This window comes from Lepisma saccharinum, chromosome 15 (genome assembly GCF_977018435.1).
Source record: "Lepisma saccharinum chromosome 15, izLepSacc3.1, whole genome shotgun sequence".
NCBI classification, from domain to species: Eukaryota; Metazoa; Arthropoda; class Insecta; order Zygentoma; family Lepismatidae; genus Lepisma; species Lepisma saccharinum.
In genome coordinates this window covers 39,817,950-39,837,647 of record NC_139243.1, presented here as the reverse complement: position 1 = coordinate 39,837,647, position 19,698 = coordinate 39,817,950, and the positions used below count along the sequence as shown (strand labels likewise).

At 37.9% G+C, this 19,698-nt stretch overlaps 1 protein-coding gene across 1 annotated transcript in view; it reads right to left on the bottom strand.

The window, feature by feature from the left end:
* The window catches only part of LOC145999684 (NFX1-type zinc finger-containing protein 1-like), a 105,676-nt gene that overhangs the window by 74,190 nt on the left and 11,788 nt on the right, over positions 1–19,698 (bottom strand). Inside the window, exons 2-3 of the mRNA XM_083136893.1 lie at positions 13,223–16,971; positions 9,964–10,047 (exon numbers count right to left, since the gene is read on the bottom strand). Coding sequence (XP_082993019.1) covers positions 9,964–10,047; positions 13,223–16,886 — 3,748 coding nt within the window. The 5' untranslated portion in view covers positions 16,887–16,971. The remainder of the gene's footprint in view (positions 1–9,963; positions 10,048–13,222; positions 16,972–19,698) is intronic.

Sequence of the window (19,698 nt, the reverse complement as noted above, 5' to 3'; positions counted from 1 at the left end):
GAAGACAGTATCATCTACTGATAAAAAATAAAAATTTGGCATAAAAACAAAAGACCTGGCATTGAGCGATTGCGTTTTGTCAATAATAAATAATGAACCATCTCAGAACTGATTCAAACAAATATGTTATTTTCAAGTGTTTTCTTCCTACTCGCATTGGGTCTGATTATGTATGTTATTTTTATAGATGTAAATGAAAGCAACAAAAATAGTGGGAATTAAAATTCTGTTACCATATGTTATGTGAAAGCAGCTGCACTTTAGATATAAACAAGATTCCTCACATTAGTGTAATGGCAGTGTAGATTGATTGATTGAATTAAAAGTTTTGGGTGCGTCAGCACTTTCGACCATTTTGTACCCTTCAATGTATATGGGCAAATATCTCCTTAACTAAAATTTTAACTTAAAAAAGTTAAAACAAGTAGTGCACAGATGGTGGAAGAGACCAGCTCTTCGGAAAAAGCTAAAAACATTTGATAAAACACTGTTGTCATCACCCAACAGTTGGAAAGATTAAAAGTCTGTCTGAAAAAAGCAAAATCGCACATTCAACAACATTCAACATGCCGAATACTTAAAACGACATTACAAACACAATACATCAGAGGGTCCAACCCTTACAGCAAGTGACCATGTGTTAGACGGCTGTGTCCAATACTTAGCTGGGTAAGATGAACTTCTTCTCGTCGAGAGGACCGGGACGAGGAGGGCATGAAGCTTCTTCCCCGTTGCCACATCCCACTCTTCCTGCCAAGTGTCGAGAAGGCAAAAACGAAACATTCTGCATGTCGCTAGCTGGCAGTAGGTGAACAAGGTACCACACACACACATGGGCGTCCGCAGGATTTTTTCCAGGGAGGGGCAAGGAAGGTGTATTTTTTCCAGGGGGGGGGGCAAACGAAGGCAAATTTTCCCCAAAAATAGAGTTGATCCCTAAGAAACGTTGCTTAAATTTGAATTTATGGTGTTCATGCAATAATTAACACATATTATTGTGTATAAAATGAAATTATATGTGTGAAATTCATATTTTTTGGTTGACTTTCAATTTTCAGGGGGGGCCACGGCCACCCCTTGCCCCCCCTTCCGGACGCCCATGCACACACATAATTCAAGGATCGATATACACACAAAAACATTCCGTGAATATAAACGACCACAAAATTTTAATTACGTATATTACAAAATTTATATTGATACCATTCGAAAGAACAGCTCAAATAATTTTAGCGGTTGTGTAATTGTTGGCATTAACTACAACAGTAGATGGCATAACAATAAAATAATGAAAAAAAGGGGAAAAAATAGCCAAAAGTAGCAGAAAAAATATATTTTAGGATGTAAGAGAAAATTAATGAAATGGACAATTTGCACGGTAATACTCAAGAATCCTACTGTACAAACCTAAACATCCAGTAAACATCAAGAGTAACACAATTCGCTTCGAACAACAATGCCATTTACAATAACCAGGGTGGCTACAAACAAGAAGAAATGAAATAACCTGACTTTTCCAGGTTTTCCAGGACAAAATTTACATTTTTCGCTGAGAATTACAAACTAAACAACAGGGTTATTCAAAATGATGGATACACTTTCATTCATGTATATTTTCTTGAATATACATTACATATTAACAATATACATACAAGAGGGAGAGGAAAGTCTAAAGTTTACAATCTTACGATAGAGGTTACAGATGTTCAATATGGCAGCCGCCTGCTGCTCGACAAACGTCTAAGAGGTAGCCGAACTCATTCCACACACGAAGAAGCATCTCTTGTGTGACTGATTTCACTGCAGCTGTGATAAGGTTCTGCAGGTTGCCCAGAGTTTGTGGTAGAGGAGGTACGTACACGGCTTGTTTGACGTACCCCCACAGGAAAAAGTCACATGGTGTGAGATCAGGAGATCTCGGGGGCCACGAGAGAAGAGCCAGGTCTTCATTTCCTATGCGACCTATCCATCGGTGAGGAAGGGCTTCATTGAGAAACGGCGTCTCAAAACTCCCCATACAGTTGCTTGAGGTATTCAAAGTTCTCTACTAGCTGTATTAGTTGACTTTCTAAGACTGCCTTCAATTTGTCTCACATCCTCCTCTGACACACGCGGTCGGCCCGTGCATTTTCCTTTGCAGACATATCCAGTTTGCTGAAATTGGTTACGGTATATGCTCCTCCTAATTGGTGGTTCTATGCCGAATCGAAGAGTGAATGCTCTTGGCACGAGCATGCACACTCGAGTGGTTGGTTACGCAACTGCACTCTAGCGGTAGTATTAGAAACTTTAGATGTTTTCCTCTCTCTTGTATGTATATTATTCATATTCAATGTATATTCAAGGAAATATACATGAATGAAAGTGTATCCATCATTTTGAATAACCCTGTAAATTTATATTTTTGCAAATGGAAATAATAAACTCATACAGATCCAGGTTCGGATTTGTTTAGTAATATTATCTTCTATGAAATTGACTTAATTTTTCTCTTCTCTGCGATTTGAATTCAAACAGCAAAATAGTGAATTTGGAAAATTATTACAATTCACAAGCTAGGGAAGGATTACGGAATTTTATCTAACGCAGTAAGTTTAAAATAAAATACTTGATTATTTTTAAAGTTACGACTAAATGGGATTAGAGTGAAGAGTGATTAAGAAATGCAATTTGTAATTTATCAGTCTCCTTATACATTCTCCGTATTATATGTTGATATTTCCACTGAGGTTTGGAACCCTCGGCTTGCAAGAACCATGAGTGCGGATTCATTTTTCGATGCATAAATCTACTTCTCTATTCTCTGTAAAGCAAACAACTTAACTCTTGCATATAAGTGAAACAATTGAATTGTACAAAAGAAAGTGTCATATTTCCTTACATTATCAATGGGATTTCTGTTTCAGTACAGTATATCCAAGTGAAGTACTGTGAAACTGACAACATGCAGTTATACCATTATTGCTGACGAGAAGGGTATGTAGGTATTAGAAATTTAACGCAAGGAATTTATAGAATGGACATTTCCACTTTGACATGAAAAACGCTTTAAATCCATTCATTTTACAGATAATGACACAAACATGAGATGTGCAAAATATCTCGGCGATATTTGTTTTGGTTCTCGAGAAACACGCCTTCAAACACTGCTGAAATTCACCTGCTACGTCACGGATTTGAAAACGTCTTCTCCACAGATAAGAGGTCCTCTGACGTCATCACTTAGAAATGCGTGCAAGCAGGGCTTCTGCTCGTCCCATCAATTTAGCATGAAGCGACAGCAAAGTCACTTGTTACTGTGTAAAACAAGTATCTTGTAACTTCCAGTGCAAAAATCTGTGCTCCATTTCTTGGAGATGAATTATGCCCTAGCAGTATAGCAGTATTTACTATAAATCAGCCACTCGGTAGAGGGTTTTCCCATTAGGGTGACAAAGCAAAACTTGTAACAGTCAATGGCTGAACACATGAACAGCCTTGTTCATTGTGAATACATAGGTTGGTTCTGACTGGCAAGAACTTAATGTTATAGGAATGCCTTTTCTGGAATTACAATTATTTTCGTCACAATATTTTCTTCACAAATTTTAAGATAATACATTTAGATACTCTGGTTTACATGCCAATTTCTGCAATACGAGGGTCATTATTTATATTTTGAGCCTTGGCAACACTGATTGAAGTTAGGCGCGATTTGACGTTTGCACGGAATCGTCTGGCATTATTGACCATAACGTACTTCAAATGTTTTGTCAATAGCTTCATTTGTGTTCTTTATGTTGCCTTGGAGATTGCGCGACAACAATAAAATGGAATTAACTCGTGAACATTTTCGTGCGATGATTTTTTACGATTTTCGACGTGGATTATCAAGACAAGAGTGCATCGATCAACTTACTTCCACATTTGGCGATGAAGCCCCATCCTTTGCCACTGTGAAATGCTGGTATAACGAATTTAATCGTGGCCGCCATTAGCTCACCGACGAGATTCACGAAAGTCGTCCAAAATCAGTTGTTGTTCAAGAAAACATTGATGCTGTGCAAAACCTAATACTGCAAGATCGTCATGTGACATACTGTGAGATTGAGGCAACCATAGGCATTAGTTCCACCAGCATATATAAAATATTACATGATCATTTAGCTGTGAGAAAGGTATGTTCTCGTTGGATCCCACACAATTTGACAAAAACTCAAAAAGACACTCTCGTCAATTGGTGCAAACAAATGCTCAATAAATACAATCGTGGTGCTTCAAAAGACGTATATAAGATTGTAAAAGGTGACGAATCATGGATATATGCATATGAGCCGGAACGTAAACAGCAGTCGACTGTATGGGTGTTTCAAGATGAACCCAATCCAACAAAAGTTGTTCGCGCTTGAAGCACATTGAAACAAATGGTCTCCCGTTTTTTCGGGAAAACTGGTCATGTGGCAACTGTGCCTTTAGAGGAACGTAGAACGGTCAACTCTGAATGGTACACTACAATTTGTTTGCCAGAGGTCTTCGGTCAAATACGGAAAACAAACAAACGCCGTCGGATCATTCTTCATCAAGACAATGCCAGCTGTCACACATCTCGTCTAACAACCGACATTATGAACAGTCCAAAAATCGAATTGATGGGTCATCCGCCATACAGTCCTGATTTGGAACCCAATGACTTCTTCTTGTTCCTGAATGTCAAGAATAAATTGCGTGGACAACGATTTTCGTCGGCAGAAGATGCCGTTGATGCGTTCAAAAACCATATTATAGAGGTGTCTCAAGAAGATTGGAAAAACTGCTTTGACAAATGGTTCGAACGAATGCAGAAGTGTATTGACCATAAAGGAGAATACTTCGAAAAACAATAAAGCAGTTTTCAATGCCAAATTCCTGTTTTTTCATTGTTAGGCTCAAAATATAAATAGTGACCCTTGTATAAGACGTGATACGGTATAAAAAGGTATGGGGAGTTTTAAAATTTCCTGCAGTAAATGACAGTTTTCTTCAACTAATATATATATATTGCAAATTCTTGTATTTAGCCTACTTTCACGTTGCTTTTCCGTCACTTTGTTTAACCATAACGATGAGAACGCATGGTTAATTTAGTATATATCTTCTCTAACATCACATTTCTTCTAACTTTTGGCTAATCGCTACAATGAAGATCAATGACTACAAGCAGTATTCGAAGTCGGGGTGCAGGAGAACACCCCCCCCCCCCCCCAAACACACACACACACACTACCATCACCACCAACAAGCACAATGTAAGTATCGCCCGACCTGCCACGATACGAGATGAACTTTTTCTTCTGTCCCATTTCATTTCGAAAACATTCACTTGTACCATCTCCTTTTATGAGACGAGGCGGAAAATGTCTCGTCTCGTGAGCAACACTAACATTAACAATAGAAGCATCCCCCTAGTTGTCCCCAAAGTCTCGAGCAAACATCCTCCCATGTAACAATTTCCAGTTCAATGAAATGTCACTCACAAGGAAACAATCATGCCCAGGCCGAGAGTCAACCCTGGAACATGCGACTTCCTTAGATAAATCATGAATTTTGTGTATCATTATTACAATGCCAGTTCATTCCTGGTAATTCTGAATCTGCAGTTTGGTTTGCATATATAAGCAGGATAATATTCAGTTTTCGAGGGCTCGTACCGTCAAAACGAGGAGTCAAAAAAAAATATATATATATATATATATATATATATATATATATATATATTAAGAAAGTTTTTTTATATATTTATAATGATAAGCCTTTGCATACGTTGTTAATTCCATATTTTTCGAGACTTGAGACGAGAACGAGAATTGCCCTTCCAAACCGAGATGGATGTTTATAAATAGAGATGAAATAGAGATGAGACTGTCAATGAGACATTTACAAATAAACAAGAGACAGACATTTACAACTCTCAACGAGAACGAGACCAAGGCTGCCATGTCTCGTCTCGATAGGATCTATAGTGGTGAAGTTGTGAACCAACAAATTAATGCATTCAGGATAACGATATGAGGTGGCTTTTTTCGCAGTACAAAATTCAAAATATATCGTACCATTTCAGTATGGGATATTGTTATACACATGGGCGTATATAGAGTTCACGTGGAGAGGGGGGGATGGATCAACTTTTGGTATGATTAGGGTTGCTTTACTTCGTAAGTGAAAATCACGACACTGCTGGCCGGAAGCTTGTTGGGGAGCATGGAGTGCTGGACCCGACAAAGTTGTGTGTATGTAGTCATGAAGTCACACTAGTATTGATATTTTTCTGTTCATCCTGTGTCACTGCGTTTTTAAAAACCAAATATTTTTAAGATGACTCGAGGGTGAAAAAATAACTGATTTGACAGTCTCAATGCAGTTTCCTATCGCAGAAATTCTGAAACTATCAGGAAATTGCAGACATTTGGTCTGCAGTCCCATCTGGTGTGTGGAATTACGTAACTTCCTTCCCATCCGTATCCCGTCCTGCGTCTCTAATTTAAGACAATAAAATAAGTCCAAAGAAATTTTTATGAAGAAGCGGATGAACAGGTAACTCTGGTAATTTTACTGAACCAAAGGGGGGTGGACCCATTGAACCGTCCCTTGGTTATACACATTATTTCCTTGTATTAATTATACATAAACTAAGTATTAATATGTACTGTGCAACTGATGCAATCTTCTCAGGTATTTTCTGTTAATTGCCCAAAAATATTTGATCATAACTTGCACAACAGAAATGAAACACAAACTGAAATTGCTTTATGGAAAATAAAGTTAAATATTCTTTATAAATAAAGTGAAGAATGTGAAAATTCTTATTTTGCACTACATAGGTTACGGTAAATTTTGATATATATATATATATATATATATATATATATATATATATATATATATATATATATATATATATATATATATATATATATATATATATACAGGGTGTATATAAACATGTGTCAGAAACTTTAGGGATTTATTCGTGACATCAAAACATAACAAAAAGTTCATATGAACATGGGTCCGAAAATCCTTCGTTAGGGAGGTATGAAAGGAATTCCCTGTAGTGACTCCTGGCTGTGTAATGTACCTCAAATGTGCATTTGTACTCACTTTCTTGTGTACAGTTGGGCATGGCATTTGTTTTTTGTTTATTTTTTCATTGTTGTTTGTTTTGTTTTACAGTAACTTCCATCACAACACATCACAACGATGTATTCAGTGTCTGAAATGACGGATATGCACTACATGTACGGCCTAGCAGATGGGAATGCGGACGCAGCACGTCAACGTTATGCTGAACGTTACCCTGTGAGACAGTTACCTTGTGCACGAACGTTTGTACGACTACACCAACGCTTGCGAGAGACAGGCACATTTGAGAAGAGACTTGCAGATGGTGGGAGACCATGCGATGTACGAAAGCCTGAGCTTGAAGAACGGGTTCTTCGAACTGTGGATGAAACTCCATCAACCAATATAAGGAGAATTGCGAGAAGGGAAGGCGTTAATCACATGACGATCTGGAACATTATGCATGAAAATCTTCTGTATCCGTATCACCTTCAACGGGTGCAAGGATTAAATGAGGCAGACTTTCAGCCACGAATAAATTTCTGTCAACGCATGTTAGGGCAGTGTGCTGTGTTTCTGCAGTTCTTAGCATGTACCTTATTCACTGATGAGGCTGGCTTTTCACGTGATGGGATCTTCAATTTTCATAACAATCACATCTGGGCTTATGAAAACCCTCATGCAGTGCGACAAGACAAACATCAACAGAGGTTCAGTCTCAACGTGTGGGGTGGAATCATTCATGATCATCTCATTGGCCCTTACTTCTTTCCTCAACGTCTGACTGGACAAACGTATTTACAGTTTCTCAGACATGAGTTTCTGCATTTACTTGATGATGTACCTCTAGACCTCATCCAACGAATGTGGTTTATGCACGATGGTGCTCCACCGCATTTTACACGGATAGTTCGCCAGTGTCTCGATAACCAGTTTCCGAACAGATGGATTGGTCGCGGGGGATCCATTGCATGGCCTGCCCGATCGCCAGATTTAAACCCAATGGATTTCTTCCTTTGGGGACATTTAAAATTCTTGGTGTATTCAACTCCCGTACCCAATGTTGATGTTCTGAGGGAGCGTATCCAACATGGATTTGACCAAATACGGAACACACCAGGAGTTTTCCACAACGTACGGCAAAGTATGGAACGCAGGCTCAGGGGATGCATGGAAGCAGGAGGTGGTCACTTCGAGCAATTTTTGTAAATGGCAATGATTTTGGTAAATGTCTCATTTTTGTGCCATGAATATTAAATCCTTTCATACATGTAAATTTGTTTGGTCAATGTCTAATTTTTTTGCCATGAATATTATTTCCTTTCATACCTCCCTAACGAAGGATTTTTGGACCCATGTTCATATGAACTTTTTGTTATGTTTTGATGTCAAGAATAAATCCCTAAAGTTTCTGACACATGTTTGTATACACCCTGTATATATATATATATATATATAAAATATATATATTTTTGAAAGTTTGGTCAGCAACCAATTTTACAAGCAATATTTATCGCATGACCTGAGAACACGCATGCAGCAGAACCCTTTCATTTATCTTGAACGTGAGCAGCAGGGATATTTCATGGAAGAATCATCATTACAAAGCATAGCTTTCTTTTCCACTATCGCTCCTTCTTGCATTACTTAAATCTGTACAGATTTGTAAAACTGCTGCACATGTTCGCTGACCGTGGGCTACCCGCAGTAAACTGGATGCTCGAAGCAAACGACAAACGAGCTCTCTCTAAGTCGTGACGTAGTAACATGGCGGGGCATGTTTTCAGCGCAACGCTAGCCTCGCAACTTTGGAAGTCTCGTTTTTGCCTTAAACTGGACGCAGAGAAACACGAGAACTTGCAGGGGTCATTTTTCCAGGGAGTAAGTTTTTAAAATTGTTGTAAAAAAAATTGAGTGGAAATGTCCATTGCATTGTATAGGTACCTGATTTACCTAACCACACACTAACACAGGAACACACTGTTAATAACAGCATTTGAAAGTTCATATACGAGGGGCATCCTGAAAAAAAGCTCCAATGATGCCTATACGCAGCACTAGTGGTCGGAGAGTGACACACACACATGCAGACAGGAAGGAGTGGCATGTAGTTGTAATCTGGTACAGTTGCAATGCAGCCTTTTTAGGACAGTTCTAGGTTAAAGATTGCAGCTCTCATACAGTCTCCCACCGACTGTGATATAGCCTACGTGTAGTAATCAGATTTTTGCATGTTCAGAATTTGGCACAGAACCACCAGCAATCGTGTGAGGTGTGCAGACCGGACGTCGTGAGTGATAGTATGGTCAGATGATGGTGCAGACAATTCACGGAAGGCCAATCGAATGTGCACAACCCCATACAGCTGAGTAAACGTGGGCCCTTTGCATCACTTCAGGTGAGACATCTTGGACCACTCCCTGTACAGCCTTGGCCTTGCATGTACCTACTTTCATCTCTTTGTTTAACTGAAGAGGTTTCTGGCAGGACAAGGATTTGACTGCTAAATTGGGATTTATTTTCATTCCCAAATCCCAGCAAGTACAAAAAACATTTGATCTTTCCTGACTTTTAAAGGTTTTAGATATATTTTCAACATTCTTCAACTTTTCCATTAATCTTTTGCTCAGAGATATATTTTCCTGACTTTTCCAGGCTCTCCAGATTTTCCACATTTGTGCAAAACCTGCCACATCCCACATAAAAGCTGAGATACTCAGGACATATAAGGATAAAGCATAAAAAAATCTCAAAGCCCCACTGCAGCGTGGCTGTGGGTCCAGGTGTCAGTCCCTTGTTAGCCTGCAGGAATAATTTCCAGGATGTAATCAAGAATACAACATATACACGTAATGGATATTTACATTAAAAAAAAAAATACATTACCTATTAGTATAAGATGTTCGCAGTAGTGTGTCAAAGATACAATTATATGTGATTCCAAAACTTCAGCAGCTTCTTCTACAATAACTGAAAACATAACAGAAGATTAACAGTAACACCACAAAACAGTTTCATGATTTAATATATTAAGTTGTAATTGTACTTTAATCACACAAAAACAATAAACTTAATACAGACTTAAAGCAACAGTATTTTCTCATGCTGGGTCCTATTCTATGTAACTAAAACTTTGACTGAAATTTAATTTGCTTTCGAAGCTGAGGCCTGAATGCTGAGGACGTTTTCAGCTGGAAGTTTAAAATTGCGCAAGGTTTTAAATAAAAATGTATAACTTGGTAACTGCAAATGCTAGAGTTACAAAGTATAGCTCGCTTTTTCAGTACAGTCTAGGTTACAAGCCAATGGTTGAAAAACTCAATTTCCATTGAAAATAAAAAAGCAAATAACTCCTGCAGCTTAAGGGCATGTGGAACAGTCTCCACAGGGATCTTCCCAAGTTCTTTCCCCGTGGCAGTGTTGCCAACTTAGCTCTTTTGGAGCCAGATCTGGCTCTTTCGTGCACTCATTTGGCTGTGAACTGGGGTGCCTGGCCCCTTGCCCCACTATGATGCCATCTCTGTTCCGGCCCACATGGACTAACTTTTGCCATGATAATACATTTTGCAAGTGTCGTGATACTGTTATATTGTCTGCATCCTATATCCACAGCTACTTTTTTTTATAGTGCTGTGTTGACGTGAAATTGACATAATATTGTTATCAGGGAATCCTTTATTTTCGATTTCATATGACCATGGGTGGATTATTGAGATGGGTGATGCTGCCGGATCTAGATGGTGGAAACTAAAAATAAATCATCATCAATTTAGAGTTAACGGTAATAGCAGTGCTCCACCTCTTTGACAACTAACATTACCTAGGAGGCACTTTATCCCGACTTCGTAAATCTAGCTCCTTGAAAGTTAGTTTTAACTCAATTTTAGGTGAAATTTAGCTCTTCTATGCGCAACAGGTTTTGCAACACTGCTAGGATGGCCGTAGCAGGCAAGGAGAAATGCATTGACCTTATTATTTGATTTGCTCTCTTGGGAATATCAAACTTCCGATGGAATAGAAAATGACATCAATGGAAAGAGGGCAGTTTGAAGATGGGTTTGACAAACGGAAATATCGAAACTTCCATTTGATTAGCCGTAACTAGATGTTGAAGTTGATTCACCATAAGGAATACATTGGATTCCGAAAATTCTTATTCATCATACTTTTCAAATATCGTGTCCAGCTTAATAATCAACATATAAAAAAAATGCTTCCACTTGCAACATGGAGAGAAATTCATACTCTTGATACACCCACGATTTTTTTTTAGTATCAGTGCCCAATCTGGCGATATTGAAATAAATGCACAATTGTACCTCCTCCCCTTAATACTTTATTTCCATTCTATTGTGGTTATTTTACATGTTTTAACACCTACAACAGTGCAAAATGTAAAAAAATCAGATATCGGGTTGATGCAAAAATAATGGCCGAATCTGAACGCTAACTTTGAAATGCTGTAACTTGCTTTTTTTTTTTTTGGGCAAAATAAAAACCATTGCAATCAACACATTTTCGCCAATGAGACACAAGTTTATTTATTCTCGCAGCATTAAATTACAGGCTTCTCCAGTTGACAAACTCTCAGAAGGAGTTTTCGACAGCATCCTACTTGCTGAAGCGTTTCTGTTGTAGGATGTTGTCCAGAAGCTTGAAGAAGTTATATTCGGTTGGTGAGAGGTTTGGTGAGTATGGTGGGTGAGACAGAGTTTTGCAGCTCAATTTGTTCAGATTCGGCAGCATTGGTTGTGGGATATGCAGATGAGCATTATCGTGTAGAAAGATTGAGCCTTTCTTGTTGACCAATGCCAGACACAGATGTTGAAGTTTTCAGTGCATTCCATTGTTTTCATGATAATACTTCTCTGCTGTGATGCTTTCGCTGCGATTCAGGAAGGTGTAGTGGATGATGCAGGCAGCAGACCAGCAAACAGCCCCCATGACCTTAGTTTGATGCAATTTAGGCTTTAGGAAGTGTTTAGGAGCTTTGTCTTGGTCCATGTGGATTGTCGTATAATACCCACTTTTCGTCACACATCACAATACATTTGAAAAATTAGTCGTTATTGAAGCGCAAAGCTCATTTCAAAACTGCGATATTTTTGTTCTGGTTGAGTTTTTTCATCTTTCCAATTTGCTTCATATGGCAGACAATGGTTGGCTGATTAACACCGAGTTCTTCTTCAACGTCTTGTGTTGTTTCCAGCAGGTCAGCTTCGATTATCACCTTCAGGTGGTCATTGTCAACTTCCATAACCTCCTCATCTTCGAAACCCATATAACCAGTACTGAATTTTTTGAACCACCTGGGCACTATACACTCAAAAATGCTTCCCTCGCCTCACGCTTTAGTGGCATTTCAAGTTGCTTCTGTGGTACTGCGAGCGAGTTTGAACTCATGAAGCAGAATGATGCGCATTTGTTGTAAATAGCTTATAATCAAGATAAACCAAGAGTTAGAAAAATTATTTTAAGACAGATCGACTAAGCAATAAATAAGCTTTAAAATTACATATAAACAAACAATATAATCAATGAGATGTATTAGGAAAAATTACTTGGAAAACACACAGCGAAGCACTTCAGCCATCATTCTTGCATCAACCCCGATAATAGCATTTGCAGTATGTATGTTATACACGATGCAGCAACAGTGTCGTTATAATTTGCATGAATTGCTATTTACAGTAGACTGTGCTTCAGTTGTTACTCTGTGAAGTGTGGTGCCGGGGGTTATATTCAATCATTAAATGCTAAATGAAATTCCTTTTAGTACACTTAGGTGCTAAGATCATTCGATAAAAATATTTTTTCCACATACTATAAAATTGCAACTTTAAATTATGCTATGAATGTTGATGAACCCTATACGAAGCTTTTTTTCACCTGGGGTTTAATACTACAGAATTAAAGCAAGTATATCCAGAATTAACTGCACATTGTACACTTTCTTTTCAGAATTACAAATTAAAAACAAATTGTGAAATGGCTATTGTCTAGACATGTACTTCAAATTTCATCCAATGCTTGGATCCTTCGAATTTGAAGGAGCATGTCTAGACATTAGTCATTGGCCATTTATGGTGCATGTGGACATGTGGCTTGAGGTTCAACATTTTTACATGAAATTGAAAGTACTTACCTATTTTAGGCTTGAGGGACTGTAGCATCGTCTGCAGTCTAGCAGCACCCGTTGTTGTCATACCAACTACATGTGCTTTTTGTAGAATAAGAGCATCGTCCCTCTGCTGAGCTTGAAGGTATTTTTGGAATTCAACTTTGTAATCTTTCTCTAGCTTTTTGAATTCTTCCTTGCACACTTCTTTCAATTTGGACACCCAAAACCAATACAGAAGCCACTTTTCATTTGTTGACAAAGTCAGCATATTCTTCTCCGTCAGAAGGCTTTCTATTTTATTTGCATCTTGAACAGAAGGCTCGACCATCTTCCTCAATAAAAACTCCATTTGTTTCTTTGAGTCAGTTAATTCATCTTCAATCATCCACCCACGTCTATGTAACACATCTTTATCAACAATATCAGAATGGAGACTCTTTTTCATTCCTTCTAGATCTGAAATTTCATTTTCTAATTTTTTTGTTGTCACAATATATTTGAGGTCCGAGGAAAGAATGGTTTCATCTGTTTCAAATAAAGGGTCATCTTCAAATCTTCTATCCTCATCTATGTCATTTTCCTGGAATGCAAGATCTTCTTCGCTGTCCTTATCTGACTGTATCACTGACTGATAAGAATTCAAATATTCTACTTCCTCTGCATCTTTACCATATTCTAACCATTTCAGGAATGAATCTGCCGCATCTGATTGCTTCACTATTTGTTGATAATGCAATTCACCAACAACTCTAAATTTTCTGAAAACCTGCAGGGAAATAATACCTCTTCTGTTACTGATTTCTTCTAAAATTAAGATAATCGATCTTATTTTATACAGAATTTCATCCACATTTATACTAGCATCCCTACTTTCACTGATATTTTGTACATCTCTTCTAAATTCTTTCCGTTTTGCTTTCAAGCTAAATTTAGACATCATATCACTTTGTGACTGACATCCAACTCTAACAATATTCTGTGTAAACTCTGCTATTCCCTCTAGAAATTGATCCAAAGCATGATTTGTATAGCATACTACAAACAGAGGTGTGTTCGTAGTGTTCCATACACCCAAGTTATCTAAGAGGATCTTACAAATTTTTAGACCAATGTAAGTTTTACCAGTGCCTGGGGGACCTTGTATAACAACAAATTCTGTAGTAAGAGCTGTTTGTAGTGCTTGAAACTGTGACTGATCCAAGTTTAAAGTTTCACATTTAAGCCAGGTTGAGAGTTGCAAAATTGGACCGACTCGAGATTCAATTGTATACAAAACTTGAGTATTTGTTTGCAGATACAAAGGAGCTGTTCTCTTATTTTCAACTGTTATAATATGAGCTTTCATTGGAAAATTTTCATCTGTGATTGTCTGAAGAGCCTGCAACACACAACGATAAGGTTCAAAATAAACTTCAGATTCTGCCATTAAAAAAGAACCTTGTAAGTCATCGTCATCTACTGGTGTATAGATATTAACCAAGGTTAATCCCTTTTTCAGATCAGTTAACTTTCTGTCGCATACAATTCCAAGCAAAAGTGTTTTGAAATTGTCTTTTGTGAAACAAAGAAGTGATCCAAACAGAAATCTCTTCGAATTTTGCCACTGATAATTCTTCAACTTGCCATCAGAATCAAACTCAACTAAATACCCTATGCTTCTGCCTATTATTTTGTGCTTCACAAAGGTCACATTATTGTAAAACCTTACATTCTTTAATTTTCTCAACTTCATTTCATCAGAGGCTTTGTGGATGAAAGTCGATATTCCTTCCCTGAGGGGCCTGCTGAAATCTTCATGGAGAAGCCTAAACTGGGTATCTAAATACTGGTCAACAGTTATGTACGGGCCTCTTACTACATTGCGTTTTAGTGGTGGCTTTGATAGATTCAAAAGATCCTCTGATAATGGGAGTACTGGGATGCTTCTGAACTCATCAGAAGTTTCCTTCTCATTTATATAATCACAAAAGTAAGCATACAAATTCTCAAATTTATCTCTCCACTCACTTTCACTGTTTCTATCTTGAGACCTTCCTATTACTAAGGACACATTACAGAGAACATTTTTCCACCTGTTGAGCAACCTTCCTGGTAAAAGCAGCTTTATGCTATAAAGATATAATGAATACAGGCTCCGAAGAAAACATGTAATAGTTTCATAATCAATATTATGCTCATACATGCTGGCTGTAAATTGTGTAAGACCTTCATGAAATTTAGTGTGAGCCTTTACAAAAACAGACGATATCAAGGAATCCTTTCCTTGAACATTGGCTTCACACACATTTCCCAAAATTTGCACAGTAGATACAATGCACAAAGGATTGGGAGGAGAGCATAAAATTCTGCCAAATTTGGATTTTTCTGACATCAACTCAGACATTACTTCTGCCGTAAGCCTTTTAGTTATTAAGGATTTTAAATATATTAATGAATCATCTCTGTGATCCTGTTTCCTTGATGAACCATGTTGCATGGCAAACTGATAATTACATGGCCACCACTCTGGTTGAAGATAGTTGCCGTAAGCATTTATACCATAAGGGTTGAACGGGGGCACCACAAAAAATTCCTGTCTCTGACCACGTTTGCTTAACGTTTCCAGAGGCACTCTTCCACTGCTTGTTGGTCTTCCATCCTTGTTTCTTGTAAGAGCAGGTTCTTCTTGGTAGGCCTTTACTTCAGTTTTTCCCAGGTAAGAAGTATTTTGTTTATTTTCTGCATTTACCCCATTTTTTATATTTGAACCTAAAATAGGCCTGAAATATTTTTTCTTCTTTTTCTTTTCTTTTTGGGTCATACTTGAATTCTCGCTTTCCGAGTTACTACGTCCAAATTGCATTGTGCTATCATTTGTAACACCAATATTAGTATGTTGAGAATTGCTGATTCCAATTCTACTTCTTTGTTCTTTTTCTCTTATGCCTCTTCCCAGTACACTGGTTGATGCCTCTCTTCTACCTTCCCCTGCATGATAAATAACCCTTGTCCTCACATTTTGAAATCCACTACTGGTAAAATTAATTTCACTCTGAACTGGTGGCAAATGGGTTCCAACTTTATGACCACCAAAATTTATTTCTGGCCGTGAGTTTACTTGAGCTACAAATGGGCGTATATCTTCAACTGCACAATGTGGATTATTTTCAAATTCCTTTTTCATTGCTTCCACTTTTTCCTGAGCAACAAACTGGGAACGAGTAACAGAAGCATGCAAGGGTTGGGTTTGATGAGATATTGAAGCATTCATCAAATGGCCACTCTTCGAGAATTCATTCTTAGCACTCTTAGTTCCTTCAGAAACTTTATTTACATTTGTAATTTGTCTTTCAGCAACACTTGAAGCAGGCATTTTCTTGGCTCCAGGTTTAGTAACTTCAGAAACAGAAACCTGTCTATTCTTCTTGCTATCAGAATTCTTCAAGTTTTGCTGCGAGAAGTCAGTTCTTGAACTATTACCGTAAAAATCACTCTTCTTTTTACTTGCGTTCCGCTTTGTTCCCAATTCTCTTGAATTGGATGCTGACAATTTCCAATTATCTGAAGTTGGATTCAATAGATTATCTTTTGACAAATCAGATGAGTTATTTTCTCTAGATGAAGCTTGAACATTAGAACTCATCCCACTTTCATCAGTGATTCTCTTTGTCCTGCCACTTCTGGACATGTGTTGGGAATACCTTCTCATTTTGGCATTTGAAAATTTCACTACCTCCTCATTTCTGACATTCAAATCTTGAAGTCTTCACTGGTTTTAGAAAATACATCAGTTCCTACAATAAATAAAGAAACATAAAGAAATTGTGTTTAGTAATTACTAGGGCTCGGAAGTTGAAGACCTATAAATTGCCACAAAAAAGACCTATAAAAAGACCTAAAAATATATATAAAAAAAGGACCTTAAAACTGAAAAAAGTATGTATAAATGTGATCCAAATTAATTAATAACTTAAGTTTTAATTACATATTTAATGTATATGGTCGTATACACCGTGCTGAAAGCTTCAAAACAAGAAAAGTTGCCACTTACAGCACGACCTTCCAGACAAGTTACGGTTAAAGGACCTTGTACCGTGCCTGCTTCAGTCGCCCAAAATTTTTTTTCTCTCGTTTCAGGGATGGTTCAGGGGTGTACGGGGTACCTTCCACATAGGCTCCCAAAAGTCAACCTCACTTCCACATAGTGCACCCTGGGCTAAAGACTAACGAGGCCGAGGCTCTGGCGACTGGCACTATGGCCAGTATAATTTTGTGTGTGTTGTCCTGTTTTTTGTCTTTGTGTGTGCTGAGTGCCCGTTTACAGCCTCAGCTTTTAAAAGAAGTCAGAAGATTTTAAGATTTTTAGTTATGCAACATTAAGAGTTGTTATATGTAATGGTAAGGAGCTGGCCCCCATATAGTGTGATGGGAGCAAAATAGCCTAAGTGCTGATGCTCCCAAAATTTTAAATTCAAATTCAAAAATGGGATGGTTCAAATATATTTATTTATTTTTATTTCGTTACTACAGAAAGGATGTTTAAGAGGTGATGGTGATGATCTGATGATGATTCGAATTGAGAATGGGCAGTAAAAACGTAGTCGAAAGAAGGTGAAGTTGCAAAAAAAACTGTTAAGACCTAAAAAAGGCTAAAAAAGGACCAATAAGCCAAAAAACGCCGAAAAAGGCAAAAAAGGACAAATAAAACCCACCTTTTTCTGGCCTACAATGACCCAAACTGAACATATATTATGTTGGGCCTCGTCTTCGGACACTAGGATATTACATTATAGAGTGGGTGCAGAGGCGTGGCATGCATGTAACCGCTGTTACCGCAGGTAACAAAAAAATATAAAGAATTGGAAGAACCTGTCTTAAAATATTATTACATACATAAACTGGTATATTGTCGTAAAGTAAATATTGCAGACTGACATTTTTTCTGACACCGGCAAAAGCGAAGAGGAGGACTGATCCAGTACCCTCCTCAGGTAACATGAGGAAAGGGTCATGAGCCCACGCAAGGAAGACTTCGCGTTGAGGCAAAGACTGACGGTGGGAGGAGGAGGCAGGTTATTGCCACGGGTTTAACCGCCACAGTTGCCGATGATCCTTACTGGATACAGATCAGTGTTGCCATATTCAATTGACAGAAAAGACCTAAGTCACCTAATCCGGTCTATCTTACTCTGAAGGTGTCCACTCACACTGGGTAACGATGGCGCAGTAGTAGCGTCGCCGCCTTGTAATCAAGGGGTCCCGGGTTCGATACCTGGTGAAGGCACAAGTGGTTCGGATCCCACTTTAAACTGTAGGTCCAGTCCCAATTAGCCTTACTGTGCATAAAGTGGACTTAAAACGCCAAATCAAAATAAAAAAATCAAATCACACTGAGGAAAATCAAACTACCAAGTGATATTTTGTTTTTACACTAAATATCAGCGATTACAAAAGTCCTCTTTGTCCTTCTTCGGCATCATGGGCGAGAAGGATGGGGATGATCAAGGGGTCTGCTGTCCTTCTAGAAATGTCAACCTAAAATTCTATATTTCACACATATAATATTATTTCAGTTACAGGAATTTGTGATAATTGTTGAAAGGCCTATTGAGATTGACATACGTTATCACAGGAATGCGATAATTTCGGATTGAAGCAATGTTTTTGAGGTAGCAGCACTGTTTTTGGGTGAAAACATTACTTAGAAGCATAATTTCCCGATTGTTATCTAAGCATGCTCTGAAGTGTCAAGTGTCGCAGGTTTGAATCCTCAGCAAGAAATTGTTATTTCAATGTTCGTTGTTATTTTTTTACTTACATAATTATAAAAATTAGTAATTACATACACAAAGTAATAATAATTTTATTTCAATAATTCACCATGCATCCTCATAGTCACGATTATGATTAAGCGAGCAAGGAACGTAAAATATACGAAATAGTAGTGGTGTGAGAAATGAGATTTCTGTGGATTTAGCGAAACATGGGAGTGGGAGTAGTTAGGAAACAGATGAAGTCTACATCTCCTCTACATACATCTTATTTGAAACGAAAAGTTTTGCGATTTGGGCAAATCTGGTTTCAAAAGAAATAAGATAGCAACAGTAGTAGAACTGGATTTCTTGCAGTGTAAGGTTCCAAAGGAAATATTGTCTGTTGGGGGAGCGCTGATGCTGAGAGGGGAGGGGGCAAGGAGGGTGCTTCTTATGCTACAAAAGTAAACAAGGGTTGGGGGGAGGGACTGTGCAGTGCGAGTTTTGTGAGTGGTGTCTTTCCTCCTTTTGTTGTTTTCGGGCATTGTCAATTAATTAACAAGCGGTGTTAATTACTTCGATGTTTCTGTAAGTATCAAATTAAGTATTTCTTTATTAGGCTAATGTTTATCGTGTCAACAACCAATGTCTGCGATTTCACTTCAGTGCTTATGCCGACATTTTTTTCCTGATTAATAACTTTACCAAAATCATGTTGAATTGCAGTCGTACCAGAATAATATTATACGAACTACTTGGAAGACATGG